The sequence below is a fragment of the Perissodus microlepis genome, chromosome 12 (genome assembly GCF_051167445.1).
Source record: "Perissodus microlepis isolate ML-2025 ecotype Zambia chromosome 12, ASM5116744v1, whole genome shotgun sequence".
Taxonomy (NCBI): Eukaryota; Metazoa; Chordata; class Actinopteri; order Cichliformes; family Cichlidae; genus Perissodus; species Perissodus microlepis.
Window position 1 is genome coordinate 15,007,704 of NC_140472.1, and position 27,217 is coordinate 15,034,920.

The window sequence follows — 27,217 nt, forward strand, 5'->3', positions numbered from 1 at the left end:
GCCTATCGGCCACAGCTTCCAAGACTATCTCTTAGTGACACACAAATGGGAAATTACTTAAACTTAAAATATTCAATTCAATTAAATTTTATTTATACAGCACCAAATCACAACAACAGTCACCTCAAGTCGCTTTATATTGTAAGTTGAAAACTCTACAATAATACATACAGAGAAAAACCCAACAACCACACGACCCCGTATGAGCAAACACTTTAGCCACAGTGGGAAGGAAAAACTCCCTTTTAACAGGAAGAAACCTCTGGCAGAACCACGCTCAGGGAGGACGGCCATCTGCTGCAAACTTTTGGGGTGAGAGAAGGAAGGCAGGATAAAAGACATGCTGTGGAAGAGAGCCAATATGTCTGTTCTAGTTCTTATTCTTAGAAGTCATCAGTTTATGGACTTTGATATGACAACAATGATATTTATTGTAATTCTTCTTTTATTTTGGTAAATACAGCAGATCACCTTTCTTGTTTCCATATAACAATAGCATGAATAAAAATCAAATAATCTAAAAGTGATACATTCGGGATACGAAATTAACGTTTTAATAAAGTAAACAAGATACATCCAGCATTAACTATTGGAAAATATTGCACCAGCTGTGTCAGCTTGTCTGCTGTTGGCCCTGCTATGACACATCGGTTGATAAACAGGCACATGGACATCGCCTATCCAGTTTTTTCTACCTTACTGGACTGTCATGGTCTTCCTGGACAGAAGTGCTTGGACATAAGAATGCAGAGGTTCTGCCCACACTTCCAGCACTGTTGCTTGATATGTTGGGCGCCCTGCTGTGTCTTTCTCTTGCAAAGGGGACACACATCAGCAGAATCACCATCTCCTCTTCCAGACTTTTTGGACGTTTTTGCAAGAAGCTCCTGAAGCTCTGTCCTTATGGTGGTATCTGGTGCATCTGCAATGCCCACCACAGTCACTCTTTTGGGATCAAACACACAATCTTCCTCCTTGCCACTTTTCACAGCCATCATGCCACATTTGGGGGGCACCCAGGCAGTGTCGTAGCCATGTGTGTGCCATGTGAACTGCATAGGATGGTTGTCCTTGTCAATACGTTTGACGCGGCCAACGCGCACACGCAGCTCGAAGACCACACGGTTTGAAGAGCTGCTGTTCAATGGATAACATTGTGCCTTTTTCTTATCACGGCTGACATACACACCCTTTCCTAACATGCCCCGCTGCGACTGCTGAAAGCCATTGGCAATAATGAGACGTGCGCTGGCAACGCTGGTCCCATGGTACATAGTGTAGACTCCCCGGTTCTGAGGTCTCTGCGACGGCTCTAGCAACACACCAGTATAAGAGGCACCATCGTCTACCACCTCCCAGCCATAGAATTGCACAGACATCCTGATATGAGAATGGCCTGCAGAGGATGACGAAGATTTGCAGCTGTGAAACACAAGAATGCAATAATTTGTATATTTTGATGAGCAAGAAGAAGAAGGAAAAATCATTTTCACTACTAATAACTACGCTCACTACTAGTAACTCACTGCTAACTAACTACTAATAACTAAAGATGACAGCATGAACCCCATTAAAACACTTTCAGAACTACCATTTCCTGAATGTTTCTCATTTTTCATGTTCACGTTCACATTCACATACTGTACACCTGTGCAATTATTTCTCACTTTTAATGTGTCCTCTTCATCCTTTGTTTCTTTTTGTGTATATTTAAAGACTATCTTGCTGTATTTCTTTTATAGCTTTTCGTACCATAGCTTGCTCTTCCCAGTGTACTTCATTCCTTCCTCATATTCTTAGACTAAATCTCCCGTGTGAGCGTAGCTTTCTTCTACAGCATAATTATGTACCCCCATGTAGAAAAAGGCTGTCTCATAACTACTTTATCAATCTAGCTCAAGGCTGATTAACGTTAAAAACGTAAACCTTACCGTAAATACGGAGAAGTTTTGTCTGTTTGTGTCCTTTAACTTTCTGATCAGTAGGTTTCATTTACGGTGTTTGATTACGTCACTCAATGGTATGTGTTTTTTGCCGTCAGGGCTAGGCCGGTTAGCTCAGTTGGTTAGAGCGTGGTGCTAATAACGCCAAGGTCGCGGGTTCGATCCCCGTACGGGCCACGAACTTTTTTGTTTCTTTTGTTATCCTTCAGGTTTCAGACTGCTGAAAGATTGAGGGCTTCACTGACTGATTACCGACGCAACATAATCAATTCATATGAACTCCTGATTATGGGCCGAGCCGAATAACAAAAATCGATAAGTTACTGTCTCATCATGGTTGCTTTTAACATTATTTTAATATCTGTTAGGTCACACCATTATAGATTAATAAAGGAGTGTTGCAGGGTAACGTAAGAGCACAATGAAGTGAACAACATCACGACTAGCCAAACGCATCACGTGGCCCACCAATGCCCCTGCGTCCACCTCCTTCTCAAGATGTGTGAGGCCGAAATAGCTCAGTTGGGAGAGCGTTAGACTGAAGATCTAAAGGTCCCTGGTTCGATCCCGGGTTTCGGCAGTGTTTTGTATATGCCCCCCAACACCATCACGAGATCAACGATCTAAAAAAAAAATTATACGATAAACGGAAGTACTCCTGCAGTTGAGGAGGTCTGTAAGATGAAGACACTGACATCTGTTTACAGAAACATACAGGTATTTATATATTTTAAAAATACATCATTTATTAGATAATACTAAAATAATATTCAAAACACAAGTTTATCAGTGTGATATCATTTAAGTACAATGGTATTTAAAGGTTTTACAGTCAAAACATTGCAAAGTTAAAAATGTAGTGAGTTGTGAAAAGGTAGGTATCTTACTGTGAATAGCAGCTCTTTGTGATTTGCTAATATACAGTACTTACTGGATCATTTACCTGGTTTTTAAAGAGCAGGTAGATTAAATACAGTTAATAAATACAGCATTGTTTTTTGTTTTTTTTTGTTTTTTTTACTTCCAAGCCTTTGATCCAAGCTTTTGCTTCAGGATAGGTGTGACAAGAAAAAACAAGTTCCTCTTCAGCGTATGTCACTAGTACTTGAGCACCTTGCTGCGGATGTGGCTGATATCCTTCTCAAGCTTCTCCTTGTCAAGGCGAGATTTGATGTCACATATCTGACTCAGTGATTCAATTGCATCATGCACAGACTGGAACCCTATTCAAACAGAGGCAGGGTGCATAAATCATCACTGAACATAAAGCATCTGAGGTGAAAATAATTCAGGTCATTGTTGCTGGATGAGGGATGTGCTATGATGGCACTGGGAGGACTTTCCTCCTGTGGGCTCATAACATTAAGTCTTTAAAAACCATCCTAGTTCTAATTCTGAAAGCATACTGCATTCAACCTGTCATATTTGTGTTTTACTTTTGATTTATTGACATCCTTCATCTTGCTCTGTCTCTTGTCCCTGTGCCCCCCCCCATTCTATGCTTAATTGCTCCCAATCATTAGTTATATTTTTAATACCTAGTCAATTATGTAATAGTACATAGAGCTGATGCATTTTTATTACAGAATGTATTCTAGGAAGTAACAGACTGTGGGGTTGAAAGGCTCCCTTTGAGATATTAAGTATCTTCTCTTTCCAGCTCCATAACTCAATGTCTTTCTTGCCACGAATATTTACAACTCTCATCAATTATGCATTTATTCTCTCATACCATCTCCTTCTTTCTTTTCATCCCACACTTAAAATAGCACAGTGGATGAATGGCTCTGGAGTGGTGTTAGCAGTGGCTGAGTAGTGATTCATAGATCAGTTTACCCATGGTCTTATTTACCAAGGGAAGTTTGGGCACTTTTCTATATGTCTGCTCTTTAATAAGAGCTGTGGAGTGAGAGAGACTGTCAGGAAGGGAGGCAGATGTGAGATCTAGTGTCAGGCATCCTGGGAAATGAGATGAGGATGGATGTCAACAGCAGCATGATAGGGAGACGAGCTAGAGTATTTGGCAGGCTAGTTGACTGCCTATTCTTGTGGATTGGCTCGCAGCATACTAGCTGTGTTGTAACTACATATGTGCAGGATAAGATCCTTTATACTACTGTTGTACAGCCAATTATTAGACCACATGATGAGCTGGAAAGCATCCGAGCTGAACTCCTGTTTAACATATCAACACCAAGTCAGTGACTACTGTAATTAAAGGAAACAATAAACATCTCATTTGTGGTAAAAATAAATGTTGGCTGCCTGGTGGGGTTAATCGCTTATATTCATTTTACGATTACTTATTATAAGTATTTTTCTTTTTTCCTTTCTTTCTATTTTTCAGACTCTTGTGAATTGCTCTCGCATGTCCATTATTTTCCTTGACGTGTATGGTGAAGAACATGCAGTACATGTGTGTTTGCTCTCTGATGACAGCAAGTTACCAGCAGTGATCACCCACCTTTGTGGTACTGCTGTTTGAGCAGCTGCAGCTCCTGATGAAGGTTGTTCTCCACTAAGGTTATTCTTCTGCTAAGTTTGTCTTCTGAGCGTTTCAGCTGATCATGCCAACTGCGGTCAGCCTGGTTCTGCTGGATGTCAAACTTCTCCACACGTGCCTCCAGGGCAAGCAGGCAGTCAGCCAATCTAGACTCCGCCCCTAACTAAGCACAGCATACACATGAAAATTCAGTTTTTAAACTTGGCGGAGCGTAGTTATATCATTTTCATACTATAGTCCACAACATCTAAAATTAATAAATAAATCATAGCAGAGGTGGGAAGTAATTAAGTAACAAAGTACAAATACTTTGTTACCGTACTTAAGTAGAGTAAACAGTGTACTGTCACTGCAGTGGATGGAAATCAGCCAGGACAACTCATGAAACACGTCCTGACATCTGGTTGAATTCAGTTGTGTCCATCCACAAAGAGCAGCATTTCAGCGGATCATAGACTACTGGAGCTCTCAATAGGTGAGTTGTGATTCTTTTCCCACACACTGAACCTACCTTTAACCTCTTGTTTACTAATTTTCCTGTTTAGAGGCAAAGTCACCCTCTACAATCTAGGCAACAGAAAATAGAGCTACTTTTTATTTCCCCTTTTTTCTCTGCTCATGTTCTACTTACCTGATTCAAGCTGAGTACCTTTGTTTAGAAAAATTCAACTTACTTCAACTTCACCTTTTACTGGAGTATTTTTCAGCACTGGTATCTGTACTTCTACTTAAGTACAGAATGTCTGTTTACCAAAAGTGTGCCACACCATTGCACCACCAGCACCACCCTGAACCACTGATACGAGACAGGATGGATCCATGATTTATGGGGCAGAATTTGGTGTATACAACACGAATCATATATCCATCCTGTCTCGTATCAGTGGTTCAGGGTGGTGGTGGTGCAATGGTGTGACACACTTTTGGCCCCTTTGAGAGACTCACCAGACCACACAACATTTTTTCCATCTCCTATTGTCTGCTTTTAGTGAGTTGTGCAAAGTGTAGCCTCAATTTCCTGTTTACTGACAACCACGCCACGTTCAAAGTCAGCTGAATCACCTTTCTTCCCCATTCTCATGCAGGTCATCTTGACCATGTCAATATACCTAAATATGTAGAATTGAACATGTGTACTTAATGAAGTTTTCAGTGAGTGTACATGTCAAACATTTTTAAACCATTATGTATATTGTACCATTTTGTCTTGTAATAGCGAAACCAGCTCCTGGTTGTCCTTGGCATGTGACTGGAGAGAGCTCTTGAGCTGTTGTTCTGTCCAGGTCCTCAATTTTGCAGTTTGCTCCTTGCCCTCGTCAAGCTCTCCCGTCATTCTGCAAAGACACAAGGAATACAAAGTGAACCGTAATAGCTTTACTTCTTTACATTTAGGTAAAGACTTTTCATTATAAATGTCTTAGGATCTAAAAGTTTACACAGTCTTGCAACTTTCAAGGACATAGCAGTTCTTTTCTGCTAGTTTATCCCTACAGGAAATAAAGTTTGTGTCTATTTAGAAAACCAATGCTTTATTGGCACTTCCACTTCTACTAAATAGCTTTCAAGTAAAAATGTGTGATTGAGAATGAAAGTACTAAATTAATAATTTGTAACCCGTAAGTTTACTATGAAAGGAACATGCTTTAGGTTTAGCTGTTAAAAAGTCAGTGTTCATAATTTCACAGTCTGGTAATCAGACGTGAGATTTCATCAGCAACAGTGCTTCTTGTTTTGCTTAATGTCACGTCAAGCTCACCACTGAGAAATACCAAAACAGCAGTGTGAAAAACAGTGGTGGGAAATTTTGTGCTCTGTAGCTCTGAATGCTGTATTTGTATTTGGACCATATAAATGTTTCTCTTGAAAAGCTGCATGTGGTTCTCATTTGATAAACAGTATTGAAATGTTTCTGATGGAAGCTGCAACCAAACTGAATGAAATATTGTGTGGGCTGTGTAATACTATGGGACTCAAAAAGCAAGTACCTCAAGACCTTCTTTAGTCTTATTCCTCTTGTCTAAAGTGTCCTTGAGACAATCAGTAGACACTCGCCTGTGTGTCACTGCTGCAAATCATTTTTTCTGTACAGGTGTCTCAATACTGCACTCCGTTATCATTCTAGCTGCCTAATGCAGTTCACGTTGACACTAGACAACATGACAGTTGGCTTGGCTCTTGTTAGATAGGTTTTCAGAATGCACTTGTCTGCACATATATGAAAGTCAGCTTGTAAATGTAAAGGGACAGTCTGTGATGCCCTTTAATTTGAAGTCCTTGTGACCTTGTCTGGCATATTTATTTCATTTCAAATGTTTTTTCTATTATATCTGCAGACATGGTCTCTAGTGCCCAACTGTCCCTGCATCGCCACCTCCAGTGGACACTTGATCTCATCACTTAAAAAACAAAGGTCATCCTGACTGACTACCTTCTTGAGACTAATGAGGCCTTTAATGCCTAAACTGCATCTAAGAAAATCTCCCAGCAAGTGTGGCTCAGTGTAGTCATACATGAGACATTCAGAACAAAAAGAACCAATGACATCCAGGATTCAAAATCCAATAAACTCTCTTTGTAGATTGAACATTAATAAAAAAAAATTATTTCTGACATCAGCAGTGCCTACTTTCAAAAAATGACCTGGCCACTTAAAAACAAAAAAACAAATTAGGTTGAGTAACGTGCAGACAACATCACTCGGTATGTTTCATCTTTTCCAGCTCTATCCATCAATGGTCAAGCACAGCCTAGGTGGGTGGATGGATATATAATATATTAAATCTATAATCCAAATAAAATAAAGGAAGCCTCTTTTTTTTGTTGGTTGTTTTCAACATTATTATTGTGACGCATTTCAGGAACACAAAAATCGCCTATTTTTATCTGTTCTTTTGGCTCTAATATGATCAGTGGGCTGCTTTCCATTGCAGGTACAACATTATTAAATAGAACATATCTATCATTCACGTCTCTCTGTTTCTAAAATGTTTATATATTGCTTCCATTTGACATTATTTCTCAGATGGAATAGTAAACGGACAACAAGCTTTCACCGTTATTGTGCCTCCTGCATTAATATTTCAGGGTGAATGTGGCTTGGGAATGTGTAGCCCTGGAGTAGCTGTAACTATAGTTGGGAATGGTTGTAGGTAAGAATTTATGTTGGTGTTTTGAGGAACACTATTAAACAGCAAATCAACTAAGAAAGTTGTCAACTTTTCACAGTAGCTGCCAGAAAATGCATGATCAGCAGCTAAATTCATGGAATGACCTGGTGCAGTGTTGGGTGTCTCCAGGAATCATTAGGAATCATGATTAACAGTCTTACTTATCTTCTAATAGCTTAACTTGTCTACGCAGATCAGACATCGAGTGTTTTAGGTCCTTAGAAGACTTTGTCAGTGATGCCTCCAGTCTTCTAAGCTCAACATGAATCTGGTGACAAGAAAACACACAAACATAATCTGTCATACCACGATGGACCGTCTTTTATCGTCAGCTTTGTTTCTGACTTTTACCCCTTTGTGTTTTCTGCTTTGCTGAGCAGACTGTGCTATGCACCACTCCTGTGGCCACTCATGACTGAGAGTTACACCGGTGACCCACTTTGTATGCGTTTTCAATTATTTTTATGGTAGGCGCTTGACCACTGGCCCACAGCTAATGTGCTGTCATCACAGTGATTTACCACCCCATACTACCAACACAACTGAAGGCTGGCTGAATCAGCGAGAGTGTTGAAGGCACTTTAGGTTGCTAAAGGTTGCTTTAGGTCAAGTAAAAGCATTATAATATGTGACATACTTATCGTAATCCAGGGTTTTCACATTTTCTATAATGCTGACCTTGTCAAAAAAAAAAGGTAGGGTTTGGGCGGGAGGTGTAGGTGGGGGTGGGGTGAAAGCTTTTTTATGACGACCTTGACATCCCATTTGAATTTATTTCCCATCTCATTTCTTTCTTTCAAACTCTGGTTATGACTGAGCCTCTGAGCTTGTTTGATAAGGTCAAACTCACTCAGCAGCAGTAAGCTCCAAATGTCATCCCATCACAGCTCAGCTAGCCATCCTCTCTCGAATAAACAGCAAAATATACTCACTGGGCCACTTTGTTAGGTACACATGTTTGACTGCTTGTTAACTTAGTGGATTTAAGTATGTGGACGTGGTCAAGATGACGAGCTGAAACTAAATATTTTGGATGAAAGGCTATTTAAGCGACTTTGAACATGATATGATTGCTAGTGCCAGGTTGGCCTGGTCGTTTAAGAAACTGCTGATCTACTGGGATTTTCCTGCACAACCTTCTCTAGGGTTAGGGTTATGATGACCTGAAAAGGAGAAAATATCCAGTGAGTGGCAGTGAAAATGGCTTGTTGATGCTAAACGTCAGAGGAGAATGGCCTAAAAGCTTCAGGCTGCTGAGAAAGCAACCATGAAACATTGAAGCAGATGGGCTACAGCAGCAGAAGACCACAAAATGTACCTCTCCAGTTACAATTACCTCTCCACCTACAATTTGCCTGGACTCACCAAAACTGCACAACTGAAGATGTTGCCTGGTCTGATGAACCTGCAATTGCTGTATTCAAAAGTTAGGGTCATCATTTGCCGCAAACAGGATGAAAGGATGGATCTGTCCCGCCTTGCATCAGCAGTTCAGACTGCTGGTGATGATGGTGTGATGATGAGTGAGTATTTTCTTGTTTGCTTTGGGCCTCTTAGTACCAGATGAGTATTGTTTGGACACCACAGCCTATGCGAATATTGGCCTCCACAGTCAGGAGAGCACCTTTTTTATGTGGCAGAATAAGAGATTCAAAGCATGGATGTGCAGCAGACATATCTGTTGCAACCGTGAAATACTATCATGTCAATATGGACCAAATTCTCCAAGGAGGTTTTCTTGCACTTTGCTTAATCTATGCCACAAAAAATTCAGGCACCTCTGAAGTCAAAAGGAGGCCCAACCCAGTACTAGCAAGGTGTACCTAATGAAGTGTACAGTGCGGATAAATACTGTTTATATTACCAGATTATGATCCTTTCCATGCATCAAGCTTTCAAATAAACACAACCTCTCTCTACAAATGTAAAAAAATAATAATGATAATAACAAAATAGTACATTATCCTTTAGTTTGGGAATAGAGAATTCAAATGAATGAATGAATATTGTGTTGAGCGTGTGTTTAGATAGAGGAGATGCAAGGGGTAATGATCATGAATGCCAGTTCATGCCAGTATGCTATCATACTGGAGAATAATGCTTTTGATGGCATCAATGTCACAGAGACAAAAAAAGAACCTAAATATGGCAAATACGTGTTACAATATTAACTTATGACTTGTGAAAACTCTCATTGGGACACTGGTGTAGTAGCTGATTTGCACACAGTGCAAAGTTTTGCTCAACTGCTCTCTTAACTCCTTTTCTCCTAAACCCTTGTCAGCATGCATATGTTTTGTCCCACCTTGTCCTCCAGCTCTTTGAGCTGTCCATTCACAGCTTCGCTGAGCTCTCGAACCTCCCTCTGCAGTCTGATCACCTGCTGCTCTCTGAAGCTCACGTCAGCGCTCAGCTTGGCAATGCTGGAATCACACCTGCGATAATAGGTGGGGAAGAACAGAGAGCTGGTGAGAGACCACTGAATGAGAAAAATGGGATTGAAGGGAGTTTGGGGAAGGTGTGAAGACAGAGGGATGAGCAAAAGACTAGAAAAAAAAAGAAGTTCTATAATAGAACCACAAAATTAGAATGAAAAAATGTTACACTGCTGCTGTTATCAATTTGCAAGGCAAGATCATGAAATAAATAAGAAGAGGCTCTGGTAAAACCTTAGCAGTGAGGATGGTTACTCTGAACACATTTCAGTGGTCACTTGTTTGCATCTACTAATGACTCACTGGTACAAAGACGCTCCCACCCACCCAAAAAAACTATGAGAATAAATTAACCCTCTCAAGGCAGACGTTGCCGATTTGCAACAGTTAAAAACTAACAACCTGATTACCCCACATACATATTTTATGAGTTTTATTTTACTCAGAAAACTTCATTTCAGCCTGAGAGGGTTAAGTGAGAAATCTCTTTATCACCAAAAGCAATTAGGACGTTGCAAAAACACAACTTACAGCCTCTGACTTGGAAAATGTTGCTTTTAGCAAACTTTGAATTCAGTTGAAGTGATAAGTATCAACTGCAGCAACTCTTTTAATCAGCATGGCAGTACAGCTTCCTTCCTTTCATTGCTTGGTTCAAGATGTCAGCCTGTTAAGGCTTTCTCTTACGGCTTTATTGGGCCTGCCTGTGTGAGTGTGTGTCTTTAAAATATTTGTGATAAACGACTGGTCTGAAATTTGAGTTTTTTCCCTGGAGACCAGTCCGGTGCTTCTCTTAATGGCTTCACTGACCAGTGCCAACCAACACAAAAACCACTGACCCTTAGCTTACTTGATTAATTATGAACAACATGAAAGAGGCTATCACACTGACCACTTGTTTTTCTTCTTCTCTCTTTATTGGACCCTGCATTAGCCCCATTTCCACCCCCTGAAATCTCACTGATATGCCTGCTTTGTAAATGACATATCTTTGTCTTCTATCTCTTTACACATGAAATGCACTGATCAGTGGATGCCAGAAGTGTTAGAAATAATTAGGTCTAGGCAACTACACATCAAAAGGCCAATCACAATGTATGTGAGATGACACACACTTTTCAGCAATCCAGTGCAGTAAGTGTGATATGCACAGAATCACAGAATAATGAGCAAGTGCTAATCAGCATCTAAAGTGCATTTAAACCTGGGAACCTCACCCAGGTGGGAAAAAAATAATTGCATCTGTGCATGTGCATGTCTGTTTGTATTTCAGGACTGATTTGAGGTCGTGCAATGACGAAGAGTTGCTAGACAGAATGAAGGCTAAACAATTTCACTTCATTAGTGAGTGAGAAAAACACGCAGGGTATCAGCGAGGAACATCAGATCACTCCAGTCAATCGAAATAATGCCTTCTTGTTTCCTTCACTTGCTGTGCAGTTTTTACCTCAGCATTTGAAAGCAATGTCTGAATCAGGACTCACACAGTGCCTACCTGGCTACTCTTCCTCTCAGGTCTCCGACGCCAGCTGTGTTTTTCTGGTCCATGTTTTGAACAGCGTGTGCCACTCCAGAGGTGACAGAGTCCCGCTGGGCCATCTCTTTCTCTAATTCCTTTACCCAGAACAAAGACAGCATGTTTCACATTTGTTAAAAAAATATGTGACTGTTTCCCCAGCAAATTAAGTGAAAAACCAGATGAGGAAGTACATGATTTGTTTGGAAAGTACCAGCAGGAAGCTTCAGATTTGAACTAATTATGCAGCATTCAATGCCATCAAGATAAACATTAAATGCAAACGACACATGCTTCGCTACAAAAGCTCACTTAAAACTGGCAGAATTTCATCAGTGCACTTGCATGACTGATTGCTGTATAGGCTGCATGTGTAAAATAACCTCAAATCAAATGGATTACCCTCTGGCATTATCATGAAAGCAAACAGTGTGACTGTGTGATGTGGCTTACATTTGATTTTGCAAAGTATTCAGTCCTTTACTTAGTTGATTGCTTCTTGATTTGCAGGATTAATTAGTTTGTTGGCATTCATGTAATATTTCAAACGATGATAGCCTCTAATCATGCTAATGGCCCATTTGGTATACACTAATGAAGCTGAATGTTTCATTCCGGTGCCCTACTTCTGTAAGGCAGCTTTCAGAGAGTGGTTTGATGTTCTGCTCAGTGAAAGATGACTCCAAACACCCTCACACTTGTTCCGCGAGACTAAGATCCGTGTACTCTTTTGCAGTTCTTCTGCTTGACTGTCAGGAGAATAGCTGTTAGAATTTAAATGCATAACTTGAGAGTATTTAGTTAACCACATACTGTGCACATTATCACTTTATGCTTATATAGACGAAATGTGCATGAGCTGATGATGGCAAGAAGTCAAATAGGCTTTATTTGAGCACTGCACCATTCTATCAGGTGTAATCAAATCAGCTGGGAGTTTGTGGGCATGAGTCGGCGTGGGTGTGCTGCACATCAAACAATACAAGGAGAAGAGAACAGCCAGAAAAGGAGACAATCAGCACATATGCTTGACTTCACCCACCTAAAAGACGTACAGCATATTCCACACAAAACAAGAAAAAGACTTACACAATACTTTAATACCTAAACATGCATGCAACAGCACTTTCCACAACTTACTTCCACCACCTTGCATACCTGTATGCCCATGCTGAGTTGTTTAACAATACGTGTAATGGTGAGTATGTGATTCTCCAACAGCTTGCGGGACAGTGCCTCAATTTGGACAGAGCCATGGCTGGACTGCAGACCAGCTGTCACCTCTTCTTTGATTCTGAGAGCTTGTTCTAGCAGCACAGCTAGCGGCCTATCCTGACTCCTCAAACGACCTTCCAAGACATCTGGCCTTAATCAGGGAGTAAACAAAAAAATATCAAGCTTATAATGTTTTAGAAGCTCTTTATTGGGGTTTTTAGTATTTAGAAGATGCAAAAACATGTGTTGCAAATATTGCAAAGTCATGTTGAAGAAGAAAAAAGTCATTTTAAAGTGCAATTCTACAAAGAGTTGATCTACTAAGAGAGAGAATGAAGATGGATTGAAATGTTGTACATTGGTTTTCATGCCCTTGGGTTCTGTCTTCATGTCCCTGTGCATGCTGTGTTGGACCTGTCTGAGGCTGTTGTGGATTAAGGATTAATTTTATCAGTTTGATTCACAGCGGTGTTCGAAAGGTTCACAACCTTAATTCAATCCCATCAGCGAGCGGTCGACGCACATCTTATTCACCTCTTAAGCGCAGATCGGATTTTAAACTGAATTAGCAACCCACACAAATTGAAAGTGAAAAGTAAATGACTGCAATATACTGAATGTATGCACTGAATATAGATATGTGAATGAGAAAGGTTACCTTGTGTGACTCTGTGTGTCAGACTGATGATGAGACATCCTTATTGTCTACAAAGAGATATGTATTAATTATATTAGTGTGATAGTTTCCACTCAAATATCCTCCTTATCAATTCTTTTTGTTAAAATAAGCATATTATATATTCTATCTTTCACTGGGAGCATCATGAGACATTTTGATCATTTTGATAAAGACGTTAAACAAATGTTGCTAATTTTTTATTTGTCATATAAGAATACTCACAGGTCTGTGCTGTTCTTCAGCCAGCTTTAGAGATTATGTGTTTGTGTTGTCACTTGGTAACTGTGGTCTCCTTTCATGGGGGTGTGCCTGCCTGCCAGTGTGAACAGTCTTGCAAAAAAAAAATGCATTGTCTATGTGGCGAGGCAGTTTAACTCTGCAAAATATTTGATGACCAGAAAGCGTGAACATAGTTGTAATTCGTAGAAATGTTGCAGAGAAACTGGTCAGCCTTCTTAGCAGCAGTTCTCGTGACAACATACCTCAAAACACCAGCTTTTAAAAAAGCGGTTAATGAGATAACCTAATACCTTTTTCAATTTTTGGCTGTTATTTTTCATCACAACTTTGATAGTTTGTATTGCCTTCAAATATTGCATTTGACACTCCAGTTCCCTGGAGTTGGTCTTACTGTATTATGCTAATAGTTTAAAATACAGTTTAATCCAGGCTCTTTGCGCTGGACCATGAACGTGCATCATTAAAGCTCCTCTCTATTAGTCCTACAAGCCAGAAAATGCTTATCGTGGAGAGCTTTAAATAAAGCTTAGGGTGGGCAATGACTGTACAAATACAAATGCTCTGTAATTTAATTAAAATCCAGAGTCACTGAATCCCTTTATTACACTGATAAAAGTAAGACAGACTCCCCCATGGACTGTTTGGATTTGCTTGTTCCTGTGGGAACAAGGGTGGCAGACATGTTTTTTGATTGGAAACACTTCAAATTAAATAAAAAAGCAAGCGCAATCCTGTGTGGCTTCTTCGGTGAAGCACTTAAACTTAATTTATTGAGGCTACTAACAACGAGGAACCGCTTGTACTAGATAGGTCAGGTTCTACAGGGAGTGCAGAATTATTAGGAAAGTTGTATTTTTGAGGAATAATTTTATTATTGAACAACAACCATGTTCTCAATGAACCCAAAAAACTCATTAATATCAAAGCTGAATGTTTTTGGAAGTAGTTTTTAGTTTGTTTTTAGTTTTAGCTATTTTAGGGGGATATCTGTGTGTGCAGGTGACTATTACTGTGCATAATTATTAGGCAACTTAACAAAAAACAAATATATACCCATTCCTATTATTTATTTTTACCAGTGAAACCAATATAACATCTCCACATTCACAAATATACATTTCTGACATTCAAAAAGAAAACAAAAACAAATCAGCGACCAATATAGCCACCTTTCTTTGCAAGGACACTCAAAAGCCTGCCATCCATGGATTCTGTCAGTGTTTTGATCTGTTCACCATCAACATTGCGTGCAGCAGCAACCACAGCCTCCCAGACACTGTTCAGAGAGGTGTACTGTTTTCCCTCCTTGTAAATCTCACATTTGATGATGGACCACAGGTTCTCAATGGGGTTCAGATCAGGTGAACAAGGAGGCCATGTCATTAGTTTTTCTTCTTTTATACCCTTTCTTGCCAGCCACGCTGTGGAGTACTTGGACGCGTGTGATGGAGCATTGTCCTGCATGAAAATCATTGTTTTTCTTGAAGGATGCAGACTTCTTCCTGTACCACTGCTTGAAGAAGGTGTCTTCCAGAAACTGGCAGTAGGACTGGGAGTTGAGCTTGACTCCATCCTCAACCCGAAAAGGCCCCACAAGCTCATCTTTGATGATACCAGCCCAAACCAGTACTCCACCTCCACCTTGCTGGCGTCTGAGTCGGACTGGAACTCTCTGCCCTTTACCAATCCAGCCACGGGCCCATCCATCTGGCCCATCAAGACTCACTCTCATTTCATCAGTCCATAAAACCTTAGAAAAATCAGTCTTGAGATATTTCTTGGCCCAGTCTTGACGTTTCAGCTTGTGTGTCTTGTTCAGTGGTGGTCGTCTTTCAGCCTTTCTTACCTTGGCCATGTCTCTGAGTATTGCACACCGTGTGCTTTTGGGCACTCCAGTGATGTTGCAGCTCTGAAATATGGCCAAACTGGTGGCAAGTGGCATGTTGGCAGCTGCACGCTTGACTTTTCTCAGTTCATGGGCAGTTATTTTGCGCCTTGGTTTTTCCACACGCTTCTTGCGACCCTGTTGACTATTTTGAATGAAACGCTTGATTGTTCGATGATCACGCTTCAGAAGCTTTGCAATTTTGAGACTGCTGCATCCCTCTGCAAGATATCTCACTATTTTTGACTTTTCTGAGCCTGTCAAGTCCTTCTTTTGACCCATTTTGCCAAAGGAAAGGACGTTGCCTAATAATTATGCACACCTGATATAGGGTGTTGATGTCATTAGACCACACCCCTTCTCATTACAGAGATGCACATCACCTAATATGCTTAATTGGTAGTAGGCTTTCGAGCCTATACAGCTTGGAGTAAGACACCATGCATGGAGAGGATGATGTGGACAAAATACTCATTTGCCTAATAATTCTGCACTCCCTGTAGACTGAGCCTATGAAACACAACATGTGATTATTTGTACAAGGCATACTCAATGATAGCAAACAGACTAAATTTAAAGGCTTGACCTAACCCTAAGTATTTTGATTCAGGTGAACAGATCCGATCTCTGCTTCGTTTAATCACAGGATACACTGTGGTAGTGGCTCTGAATTACATGTAGTTATACTCATGAAAGAAAAATATTTCATGTCTATGTATCTCTCTCCCTGTCTGTTACACACACACACACAGTGGATTAGTCTCTTATCAATGGGATCAAGGTCATTAAGAGGAAAGGCCTTCTCAGAGCAGACTCATCAGTTTTCCATGGAAGCCCTATAGAAAAGCCTGGGAGCCGAAAGGGACAGTTTGGCTTACACCACGATTTACTTAACTTAAAGAGACGTTGAGAGCATTTCACCATCCTGTTAGCTGTAAATGAAAATGGTTCATTTTGGGAGATGACAGAAATTTCAAGCAAAGAGAACCTGAATCTCTAATCCATCCCCGAATTCATCGCACAGCACTAAAGACTGATGATAATTTTCTGATTAATCCGTGTACTTCATTCTTACTGTCTCTGTGTGTTTGTTTCCAAGAGAGAGAGGACACAGTGTTAAACAGGAGGGCAGAGAACAGCCAGCGCTGAAACAAGGGCCGGGGGGTGGGAGACGTAATGAGTTATTATACATCAGCGCAGCAACTAAAGAGAGAGCTGAGAGAGGGGAGGCTGCTCAGTGATGCCTGCCCGCTGCTGCACGTGGGTGATAACATTCAGTGAAACATATCCAGACTTGCTTAAACAGCGCGAGACCATCCATGTGACAAAAGGGACATCAAGTCTCTGTCTGCACAGCTTTCCCAAGGTCAAAAAAGTGGAGGGTTAAAAAAAATGCACGTATGATAAAGTACTGAAATACAAATATATAAACTCAGATGGGAATGACATGGGACCCACAATTAAATTATAAACATCTCCACGAGGGACTGTGGGGTACTGTTATGCAATCACCAGCATGCAGATTACCCAGTCAAGTGACACGGTTGGCCAGAGGGCGGCGTGGTGCACCCTTCGTCCTTCATTTGAATACAATAATTAATGGGTAAGTTTGCCTAACCCCTGGTTAAACACCGTGGACGAGAGTCAAAGAAAAGCGGGCGAATAATTTTAAAATCTCTTACGCAATCGCGATGAAGTCACAGCACGTGCTCCAACTTTCATCGCTGAGGTGAGATATCTTAAATCTTACATGAATTCTTGCCTTCCTTCTAACTAGCCCACTGCACAGTGGGACATAAAAAATTACAGAGTAGTCTGCAGAGGCATTCTTCAAGGTTCGCAGGAAGATTGACACCCTCCTTCATCGTCGCACAGCGCGTTTCGTTCTTGGCGCTCTAAAAACTGATCATCAGTGGAAGTGCACCCGAGCCGCAGCTGCCCAACTGTGACATCCGTCCACTATACAGAGTGTGCTCAGGCTGGCTGGCTGCTGCACAGGCACAATGGAGCAAAAATCACCGAAACACGAGAGCACAGCCAAGGGGCAAGAGTCCTTGTCCTACCAGCGGAGAATGTGGAAGAATTTCCAGGAAAAAACCAAGCCGTGGCTGAGCCCGAAACTGGGATCAGAGCGTCGTGGTGCCGGGGGCGCGGAGGGCAGCAAGAAGGAATCGGGGCTTTGGATGTTTAAGAGAAAAAAGAAACAGCTGGACCGGGTATTTTCATCGTCGCAGCCGAACCTATGCTGCTCTACTCCGGCACCTTTTGAGGGAGACAAGGCTCTCGGAAGCGATGCGGTTCCTGGGACCAGCAGCGGCGGACAGCCTCTGCTACAGCCTCTTGGCACGGCTTCTGGGGCCACGGGGAGCAAACCAGAGCTCACGGTGCACGGAAGCCCAAAACTCCCGATGTCCCAGCTGATGGTGTACCAGCAGAAGAGCTCCTCTCTCGGCTCAGCGTGCTTCGAGAAGCTGGTGGTGGACCCGGCCGCTGTGACGGGAGAGGAGGAGCAGCTGCGTAAAAACGCAAGTGATTCTGTGAGTAAAGACTCGTGTAGTCCCAAACGCACATAGCAGCTTTTCTGTTGTCGCACTGTTTTTTTCCTCTTTCCCCCCAAAGCCTGAAAATAGAAGACAGCAGGCAAGACTTTATTGATTTGCTAATTCAATAAACGAGACAAGTTTCATGATTGTGCTAATGCGATGTCCCACTGCCCCTATGCACTCATCTGTTTCCAGTCCGCTGATTTCTTTACTGTCTCCACCATCGAGGACTGTATTGGCCAGATATATACATCCAGTTTCGTTGTAGATTTACGTGGTGATCATAAACAACCGCCCACCTTACAAGCTAATTTGTTTGGTATCATTTTATCATCACAGTTTCTCCATATACGTCGAGCAGATCAGCTGATTTCAGTTTCAAGTCTTTCCTGGTAGGGTTTTTAAACAGACAGCATGCTCTGATGCCATTGGCTTTGTTTAGCCTGCGCACAAACGTTTCTTCCAGAGGGACTGTCCCCTAGACTCACGACCATCTGTCTCAGTGTCCTTGCCTTTAGACAGAGGCTGCAACAGGCCCATGCATGCCCACAGGTTCATCCTGTCTTTTTTGTTTTCATGAAAAGTGTCTGGTTGTCAAACCAGCGGCACTGCTGGAGATTGATGGCAGGTATATTCCCACACCACACATCATGCTGAGTCAGGGTGCCCCAAGAGAAACCGTATGCCAGCAAGCATGAAGGCTAATGGTAACGATTGCATTCACAAAAATCATTCAGCCCAAAACATCAGAGAGAAAACTTCAAGTTTTTAAGTTTCAGTTTCAGTCAAATAAAATGGAATGTCATTTTCAAGTTATGTTGTCATAATATTAAATCTCATGAGAACAACACTAAAGATACAGCATGCATAAAATCATATAGGTGCATTTTCTTTCACTTGCTCCAAAGCTTTTCATCTCATCATTTTTGAAGTGCTCCAGACTTTCTGAGCATCATCCAGATTGCTGTCTGAAAGTGATTAAGCACATTAGCACACGTTTCCCTACAGAGGTTGGCAAAAGCTCTGTTATCCATTAAATCTGTATAGGAAAAGTGCACCATGCTCAGCTATAGAGGTAAATGAAAGAATGCAGTGACTTCATTGAAATTGATCTTACAGCTTCGTCAATAAGCCTTTCAGTTACATAATGTGGAGAAATGTCATTTTGCCAAATAAAGTTGCCGCATTCAAGCATTAGTAACTTCCTATCGCTGCCATCATTATCCAAGTTTTTTTGGTCACTTGTTGGCCCTTTCCTTTGCCCGAGAAGAAAGCAGTGGCATAATCTTCCGAGGTTATAGTGCAGCGTTATTGTTCTGTCTTATTAGTTTTACTGTATACCTCTATACCAAATAGAGTACATAGTGCATGATCTGGATCTAATAGTGGAACTAGGAATGGAAAAAAGTGCAACATGAGATGATGGGTGATGAAAGGAAGTAAAGGTAATGAAGACAGATCTAATGGGGTTACAGGTAATGAGACATGACTAGGGGATGAGTTGAGACCACATGAGATAAGATGATATGAAGTGGGAAAAGAGCAGATTAAGATGAGATGCGAACAAGTGAAGAGACAGGAGATGAGGACAGATGAAGTAGGATTAGGTTTGCTTCTTTAATACCTGAGGGAAAAATAGTTAAAAACAAAAAACACACTGACAAATAATCTAGCTTTGCATCATCATGCATTTGCACGTGCATTTTCGTGCATACACCCCGATTGCACAGGTTTGATGATGCATTTGTGTTTCCTCAGCCAACAGAAAATGTGACACTAAAAAATTTACTTTTACTGTTAGAATAAGTATTCTAGCTAGCATTTCATAAATGAAATAAGAAAATATGTAACATGAAAATTCATTTTGTAATTTGATTTGGAAAGTGAGAGATGAAAGGGATTGCTGCCAAGCTCTGTAAGTCATTTCATTGTTGACTCAAGTGCATTTAACTTTGCTGTTTTCAATACAGTGGAGAGGTTTGTGAAAGTCTTTCTATATGTGTTCACAGTGGCTGCAGCAAACATGACTGATATTTGTGACATTAAGTTTCAGCGCCCTTTACATCATATTCATTTATTTTTTTAAAACATATCTATGAGTTGTGATTTTACTTTTTCCTCTTTCATTCCATCTGCACTCACTGGGTTGGCACTGGGTTGGACCTTCTTTTGCTTTCACAGTCGACTTAATTCCTTTTGGCATAGATTCAACATGGTCCTCCAAACATTCCTCAGAGATTCTGGTCCATATTAACATGACATGACAGTTGGTGTGGATTTGTTGGCTGCACATCCATGATGTGAAACTCCTGTTTCGTCACATCACAGAATAGCTCTATTGGATTGAGATCTGGAGGCCATGGAGACCAGTTGAACACAGTAAACTCATTGTTATCTACAAGAAACCAGCTTGAGATTATTTGAGCTCTGTGATATGGTGTGTTATATGTTGGAAGCAACCACGAAAAGATGGGAACATTGTTGTAATAAAGGAATGGACGTGGTGTGCAATGATACACTGGTAGGCTGTAGTGTTTAAATGATGCTTCACTGGTACTAAAATACATAGAATGTCTCAGACATCCTCCTCAATATTACACCACCACCAGAAGCCTGAACCATTGATAGAATGCTTTTATGAAGATCAGCCACTGTCTTTCTAATCTTCTGTTGTCTAATTTTGGGGATCCTGCAAACCGTAGCCTCAGTTTCCTGTTCTTAGCTGACTGGAGTGACTTGGTGTGGTTTTCTGCTGCTGTAGCCCATCTGCTTTAAGGTTCAGCATGTGGTGCATTCAGAGCTAAAAGTCAGCACACCTTGGTTGTAACATGTGGTTATTTGAGTTACTGTTGCCTTTCACTTTGAAACAGCGTGACCATTTTTCTCTGACCTCTCATTCAACAAGCTGTTTTTACCCAGAGACCTTCTGTTGACTTTTCAATCATTTTCTGTAAACTCTATCTTGACTGTGTCTACATTCCTAAATGCACTTAGTTGCTGGTATGTGGCAGGTCATTCATATATTTGCATTAACAAGCAGTGCAGCAGTTGTACCTAACGAACAGATCAGTGAGTGTATATCCTAATAGGGTTTGATAGATTTAGATGTTTCTTGTATGTATGTGTGTTTGAACTGAAGCAAATGGGTCATCATTAACCAAGTCACTAAGTCAACTAACTCATTAACTTAAAGCGTGTTGGTATTTCTGCTGCCTTTCGCCCGTTTGTCACAGCAAAAGGCAGCAGAAAACACTTGTGCTTACATCACATTTTTTTAAACTTCTTCCTTCCTTTTATAGATATGTGCTTTAGTAGTCCTTGACTGATGCGGTCATGTTTCTAACCTTCAGTCTTGCAGAGTAACCGTTCACTCATTACCTGACTGAGCGGCAAGGAGCCTGATGTCAAGTACAAAATAATAATATCGACTGGTATGACTCAGGATTTGTGTATATTGTACTCTAATCTGATCTGAAAGTAAAACATAAGATGGAGCAATTAAAAACAAATAAAAAAATCCCAAATCATCTGATTAAAAACTCAAAGAATACATTTTAATATTTTGAGAATAAGAAGTTACTCCAAATTTCTTTTTTTCAGAAAGTGCTTGTAGTCCTCACATGATTCAGTTGTTTGATTTCCATTTAAAAGGAAATTTGTATACAAAGCTTTTTGGAAAATGCAATCTTAAAAGTGTGCACTTGTGTGAAAATAAAACATAAATGACATTGTAGAAATAAAGCATCTTAAATTTTTGCCCGTCTGTCTGTCTGTCTGTATTATTATGTGAAAACTAGCTCTCAATGTGAAGTAGGGATAAAAGTATATGTCACAAGTTTGTACTAATACATTTTTGATCCTGACCTCCCTACTCTTCTCTCTTCCCTCACCCTCGAAACCAGCTGTAGCACATGGCTGCCCAACCTGTAGCCTAACTCTGCTGCATGTGTCTTCCTGTTAAAAGGGAGTTCTTACTTCCCACGGCCGCTAAATGCCTGCTCATAGGTTGCTTTTACAATTATTTTTACACTACATTTAGCTCCATCATTCTGCATCCATCATATGTTTATCTCTCATGTCACTTGAAGTGTTGCTGTCTGTGGTATTGTACTGTAGTTGTAATAAGTCACTCTGTGTATTGTGGCCAAAGTAGTTTGTGACCCAGGTGTGGTAAACATTAAAACAAATGTTGTAGCTCTCCCCTCAGCTTGTTTTACTTGTTTAGTATGTATAAACTTAACATTTAATTCAAGATCAACTGAGACGTATTTCATTAAAACACAGTCTTTGTCTCTTTTTGTTGCTACTCAGACACTCACTGCTCCTTCTACTTCCAGTTCTCAGTCACACCCAGAGACTACATCGTGACTTTTTTCTCTTTGCACTCTCCTTTCCTCTGCTCAGCTCATATGTAGTACTTTAAAATATTTAACACTTACCAACCATGGAAGTGGCTTTTGTGTCACAGAGACTGCCGTCACAGCTTACTGCGTAATATAGCTGATGTAAAACAAGTTCCGGGTATTTGTATTGATGAAATCTGTCAGATAATGTTAACCATATCTTTTAAGTGCTTTAAAATGTTCTTAACTTTACATGTTGTGTTAAAAAGTAAGTTAGGCAATCTTTTTAGACATTTGGCTTGCTGTTCCAAGCAGCTAACTAAAATCAAAATCTTGCAGACTGATCTTGTCCAGAAATATAAGAAACTGTAACTCTGGGGTAATTTAACCTGTTGTCCTGATTTGCTAATGCACCGACTGTGAAATGAGCTATGTTTGGATGTCCTGTAGGAATAAGTGCATGACTAGTGGTCGTCTTCTGAGTAGTGTTGTGAGAGCAGAATCACGGGCACTTGGAAACAGCCCATGGCCTCGTTCTTAAAGTGTCTTGACAGCAGCTTAAATCAGGATTCATTGCAGCCCGGGGGGATCATCGGTTGTAACAGACACATGATTGATGCTGACCGCAAAGATGCCTTGGCACTGTGAAGTGTGGGGAAAAAAAACAAAACATTTTCGCGTTGACAAAAGACTGACACCATCTGGAAATGTTGATGAGGTTTACTTCTCCACTTTGTGATTGAGTGTGTTGCGGTGCCTGGAGTGTGTTAGTGTTTCTGCCACAGAAAATTCTGAACTATGGTCATATATGCAGACAAGAAACATTTATGAGATTTAATGTGAGTTTGAGCTGCAGCTGAGTGGTTTTCATTGTTTCATGAAGGACTGGAAACCAAAGCCTGTGGCCAGGCCCTTCCCTTCAGGTTTGTCTGTGTTAAGTGCCCACATGTTTGAATGTGAGTCAGCATTAGCTGTCGCTTACGCTCGTTATGAAGCAGTGACCTGACAGCCCGGTGTCTCCTTGCTTTCTGCTCATGCAGTTAACAACGTAGCCTTTTTTTAGTTGGATTTTTTGTTTTGTTGCTATGTAAATTATTAGGCTTTCAATATTTTTGTCATTTATTCACAATACTAGTAGAAATTCAACACCAATTAAAAAATGAGTGGAAGAGTTGAAAATACACTAAAAAGATGCATTTTAGCATTTCAGCTATAGGTTGAATATAAGCAGGTTGTTCAGTATTAATATGTAGGTATTATGCAGCTGTCAGAATTGTTCTGGTTCTGCTTTTTCTTTTCTACACCTCTCTGTGTCCTTGAGAGATAACGTTACCTGAATTGTCTCCTTGATATAGTTCTCATCTCCTCTGCCCTCAGTGTTATCCTCTCTGATAGTGACACTCTTCCAGCACAAGACATTTCCGAGGACAAATTCAAAGTCCACCCCAGCTTCTCAGGAGAACAGTCTGTGCACTGCAAGCTGGGATCTCAGAGCTGTGACATTGTGTTGCCCTCCAGCATTGCCCTCTGCAGTCTCAGCCACACAGTTTCAAACACGAGAACACACACACACACACAAAACGCAGGCACATATAGGCATGCACACTCATTCGCTCAATGCTCTGAGGCCGTAGTGTTTTTGTGACAAGGTTAAGAAAACAGTGTATGCTGCTAAATGAATCAGAAGTGCTGATGTGCCTTCTTGAATGACACCAATACACAAGCGAGACAAAGTGATTGATGTGGCTCTGCTGTTTCTCTCACAATAAACTCTCTCTTTCAAGTACAGTAGTATTCAGTGATCTGGCATGTACACTGTATTAACCAGAAGTGGTTGCAGACATGATTGACAATCAGAGTGATGAGACAGCAGGCAGTGACGGGTCAGCCTGTAAATGGTGGATAGAGCTGGGGAATTAGCTTTCTAACTCTTAATGCCCTCCCACATAGATTAATCATCATCAGATCAAAGCAGAGGTTCAGTGTAGGAAGGGGATTTGTGTGTAGGGAGGGTAGTCGAATTTCACATGACATGCCACAATAGCCCATTGTGTGAATATTGGGAAAGTTGTGGTTTATTTAACAAAATATAAAAGTCATTTCCTTGTTTGAGAGGCCAATCAAAGCTTGTGTGTCTCTTACTTTATGTGTCTTCCTCTAACCTTCAACTCTTTTGAAATTTAACAACCTACCAGCTGACAGCTTTTAAAAGGTTGGATGCACAAGATGAAAGCAAGGACACAACAGTAACATGACACAGGTGGGGTATGGCCATTCTTACTAGATAAAACAACGCACTGTGGCCAGAAGCTGTGTGTGTATTTTTTTTCCCAGCTCTTCATGCTAATCACATGCAGATTATTTGCAACTCAATGCAGGCCCCACTTCCTCTGTGGTGAGGAAGAGATATTGAATATTTGTAAATGAGCTTCCTTGTAGCATAGATTAAGCTGCCACAGTGGTCAGCTAGTCATAAGTGTTTTTTATTCTGCAGCTGATCAGGGTCCATGTTGGATCTTTAGTAGCTAAAGTAAATAAAGTAAAAAAAAAAGTGTCTGGCATTTCAGTTTGGATTGCCTTCTTATTAATGCATGGTGTGCATATTGCCCTTATGATAATGATTATTTTGAAATATAAATGCAGTTCTCAAATGACTGTAGAATGACATTTTTTTTTAAGTTATATTTTAATAGTTGAAATACTGAGTATTTGTGCTCCGTATAACATGGGTTATGTCAGCAACATATTAACGATTTATAAACCACTTGAAATACGTCTGAAGTTATATAATGAATCCCTTTAAGAAAAAAATATAGAGCAGGTAGAGTGGACTATTGCCTGATTTTAGAATGAAGTAATCTGCAGCGCTTGAACTTAGGAGAACATCTTTGTTTGCCCACTGGGTTTCTTGGGAAGCCATTGCAATCATCTGAAAAGGCACTTTATTGATCCAGAGAAAGCAAGAGAGACAGACTGAAAGAAAGCTGTTAATAGTGTGTCAGAGTGAGGCAGGAAAATATTTACAGCGGGAGTCATTTATTTAAAGAGCCACTTCACTTTTTCCTCGCCTTTTAGGGGTTTTTGGCCCACTATTTGATAAAATCTCTAGAATATAGAAGTGAATTTGCTAGACTGTAGGGCTGATGTAGAGTTTAACTTGAAAGGGAGTTTTTCCTCCCCACTTTTGCCAAGTGTTTGCTCCTGGGGGATCATCTGATTGTTGGGGGTTTCTTTCTAATATTGCAATGACTGAGTCTTAGCCTAAGATAAAAACACATGACAGAACAATATCACTTTTGTGAATGTGATCAAACATTTGACTTGGCAGACTTCTATGCGATCCTATTTTCCTACATGTAGGTCAAACATAGCAAGTAAGAAAACGTGAAAATTCCTTTATTAACATAAGTAAGCAGATTAAAGTTAACTCAGCTCAAGCTCTGGGGTTTCCATCCCAACATGGAACAGACGTGACCGCTGCTGTCCTGAAACATTGGTGTGGAAGGATGCATCTCATAGTGGCTGAGCAGAGGTAGATATTCTTTTCACATGAGGGCCAGGAGGTCGGATGTTGTTGTTGATGATGATGTTTCCTGAAAATGACTGAAGGCAACTGAAAGCTTGCCAGCAGTTGTTATGCACACATACAGTGATGCCACTCTAACAGTGACACCAAGATATAATGTGTTACACAGAGATGGTGACATCATTTTTTGTTGAAATCCTACTGAAAGCATTTACACACGTAGTTTTAAAATAAACAAATATTTAGCAAATGGGATATGAATTGTAGATTTATGTTTGTCTAGCTCTTAACACTCACTGAGACAATTAGTGCATTTAATAGCCACCCAGTCACTACATGCTTACATCCTAATTATGATTTGGCAATGTTATAAAAAGTAGGAAGGAAAATAAGCGATTACTTGAGTGGTTTTCTGCTAAGATTTGAAAACTTTTTTCCTCCCACAAACAGCTGTACATACTGTAGCTAATATCTACTTTTTGCTTGAATTTTACTGCATTAGATACATTTTGACTTTGATTTTTTTGAGTCAAAATTCCCTGTGGGTATGTTTGTATTTAAGGCCCTGACTGCATCATTTTGCTGAGCTTGCGTCTAAATGTTGCTGGAGCTTGGAAAGTAACTTATTGCCACCTACTGGTACAAAACTGACATGGCTCCCCGGAGAGAAAAGAGGAAACTGACAGCATGCGAACAGCAAGGCTTCTTGGCTCAGTGAATGCACGTGATCATACGCAATTCATTATACTGAAAATATACCGACAACTCACTACAATCCGTACTCTCCAGACTGTATAAGTACCGTATCCTTTTAAAGCAAATAAGGAATCTGTATTGCACTTCTATGTTTTAATTCTGAAGCAGCTGGGATGCTATCAGATTGATTTAAACATTTTCCCTTGATAAATATTCTTCCTTAGATATTGGAAAACACTTGAATTTCAAGAGAACTCCTCTCACTCTGTGAAATATCAACTGCTAACTTGAAATTTCTTATTTAAAAACAAAGAAGGCAGTAGGATGTGAATAAGAGGTAATATAGAGGGCAATAACTGACTTAAAGTAAGCCAAGAGCCACACACTGAGCAACTAACTTTAAAAAATAGCTCAGTTAAAATCCATACACTTGGTAGATGTAATAAACTGTAGTGCAGAAAGTCTTAAAACACACAGAAACACACACACACAAAACCTTTCTTTTAAGGTAGATGTTTTTTCTACT

The 27,217-nt window shown here is 40.4% G+C and overlaps 3 protein-coding genes and 2 non-coding genes across 9 annotated transcripts in view; 3 read left to right on the top strand and 2 right to left on the bottom strand.

Annotated features, from left to right (window-relative positions):
- Nucleotides 1-63: 63 nt before the first annotated feature.
- On the bottom strand, nucleotides 64-2,544 carry LOC146375991 (uncharacterized). Of its 2 annotated transcripts, none has more exons than XM_084945237.1 (2): nucleotides 1,932-2,544; nucleotides 64-1,396 (listed from the first exon to the last, which is right to left on the bottom strand). In XM_084945237.1, the coding sequence occupies exons 1-2, from the start codon at nucleotides 1,990-1,992 to the stop codon at nucleotides 708-710; spliced, it is 750 nt and encodes a 249-aa protein (XP_084801363.1). In that variant the 5' UTR covers nucleotides 1,993-2,544; the 3' UTR covers nucleotides 64-707. The 2 variants fall into 2 exon arrangements, with proteins under 2 accessions (XP_084801363.1, XP_084801364.1); XM_084945238.1 differs by having other exon boundaries at nucleotides 64-1,422; nucleotides 1,932-1,998.
- On the top strand, nucleotides 2,047-2,120 carry trnai-aau (transfer RNA isoleucine (anticodon AAU)). Its single transcript has one exon. It is a non-coding gene; the product is annotated as a tRNA-Ile (tRNA).
- On the top strand, nucleotides 2,451-2,523 carry trnaf-gaa (transfer RNA phenylalanine (anticodon GAA)). Its single transcript has one exon. It is a non-coding gene; the product is annotated as a tRNA-Phe (tRNA).
- Nucleotides 2,545-2,643: 99 nt separating the features above from the next.
- Nucleotides 2,644-17,330, bottom strand: fam81b (family with sequence similarity 81 member B). 2 transcript variants are annotated; one of them, XM_084945236.1, is made up of 9 exons: nucleotides 17,266-17,330; nucleotides 13,438-13,484; nucleotides 12,723-12,930; nucleotides 11,544-11,662; nucleotides 9,919-10,048; nucleotides 7,775-7,881; nucleotides 5,645-5,780; nucleotides 4,408-4,609; nucleotides 2,644-3,166 (listed from the first exon to the last, which is right to left on the bottom strand). In XM_084945236.1, exons 2-9 carry the CDS (start codon nucleotides 13,473-13,475, stop codon nucleotides 3,042-3,044), a joined length of 1,065 nt encoding a protein of 354 aa, XP_084801362.1. In that variant the 5' UTR covers nucleotides 13,476-13,484; nucleotides 17,266-17,330; the 3' UTR covers nucleotides 2,644-3,041. The 2 variants fall into 2 exon arrangements, with proteins under 2 accessions (XP_084801362.1, XP_084801361.1); XM_084945235.1 differs by lacking the exon at nucleotides 17,266-17,330 and adding an exon at nucleotides 13,681-17,023.
- A 256-nt stretch (nucleotides 17,331-17,586) lies between these two features.
- Nucleotides 17,587-27,217, top strand: part of LOC146375995 (multiple C2 and transmembrane domain-containing protein 1-like) — a 130,212-nt gene continuing 120,581 nt past the window's right edge. For all 3 annotated transcript variants that reach the window (XM_084945220.1, XM_084945222.1, XM_084945221.1), the window contains exon 1: nucleotides 17,587-18,120. In XM_084945220.1, coding sequence (XP_084801346.1) covers nucleotides 17,587-18,120 — 534 coding nt within the window. The remainder of the gene's footprint in view (nucleotides 18,121-27,217) is intronic.

Coding starts and splice junctions, on each gene's coding strand:
- LOC146375991 (XM_084945237.1), bottom strand. CDS start 1,992: ATGAAACCTACTGATCAGAAAGTTAAAGGACACAAACAGACAAAACTT. Junction 1,397..1,931: donor AAAACTTCTCCGTATTTACG/GTAAGGTTTACG, acceptor CATCCTCTGCAG/GCCATTCTCATATCAGGATG.
- fam81b (XM_084945236.1), bottom strand. CDS start 13,475: ATGTCTCATCATCAGTCTGACACACAGAGTCACACAAG. Junction 12,931..13,437: donor GACACACAGAGTCACACAAG/GTAACCTTTCTC, acceptor TCCCTGATTAAG/GCCAGATGTCTTGGAAGGTC. Junction 7,882..9,918: donor TCAAAGAGCTGGAGGACAAG/GTGGGACAAAAC, acceptor TCTTGTCACCAG/ATTCATGTTGAGCTTAGAAG.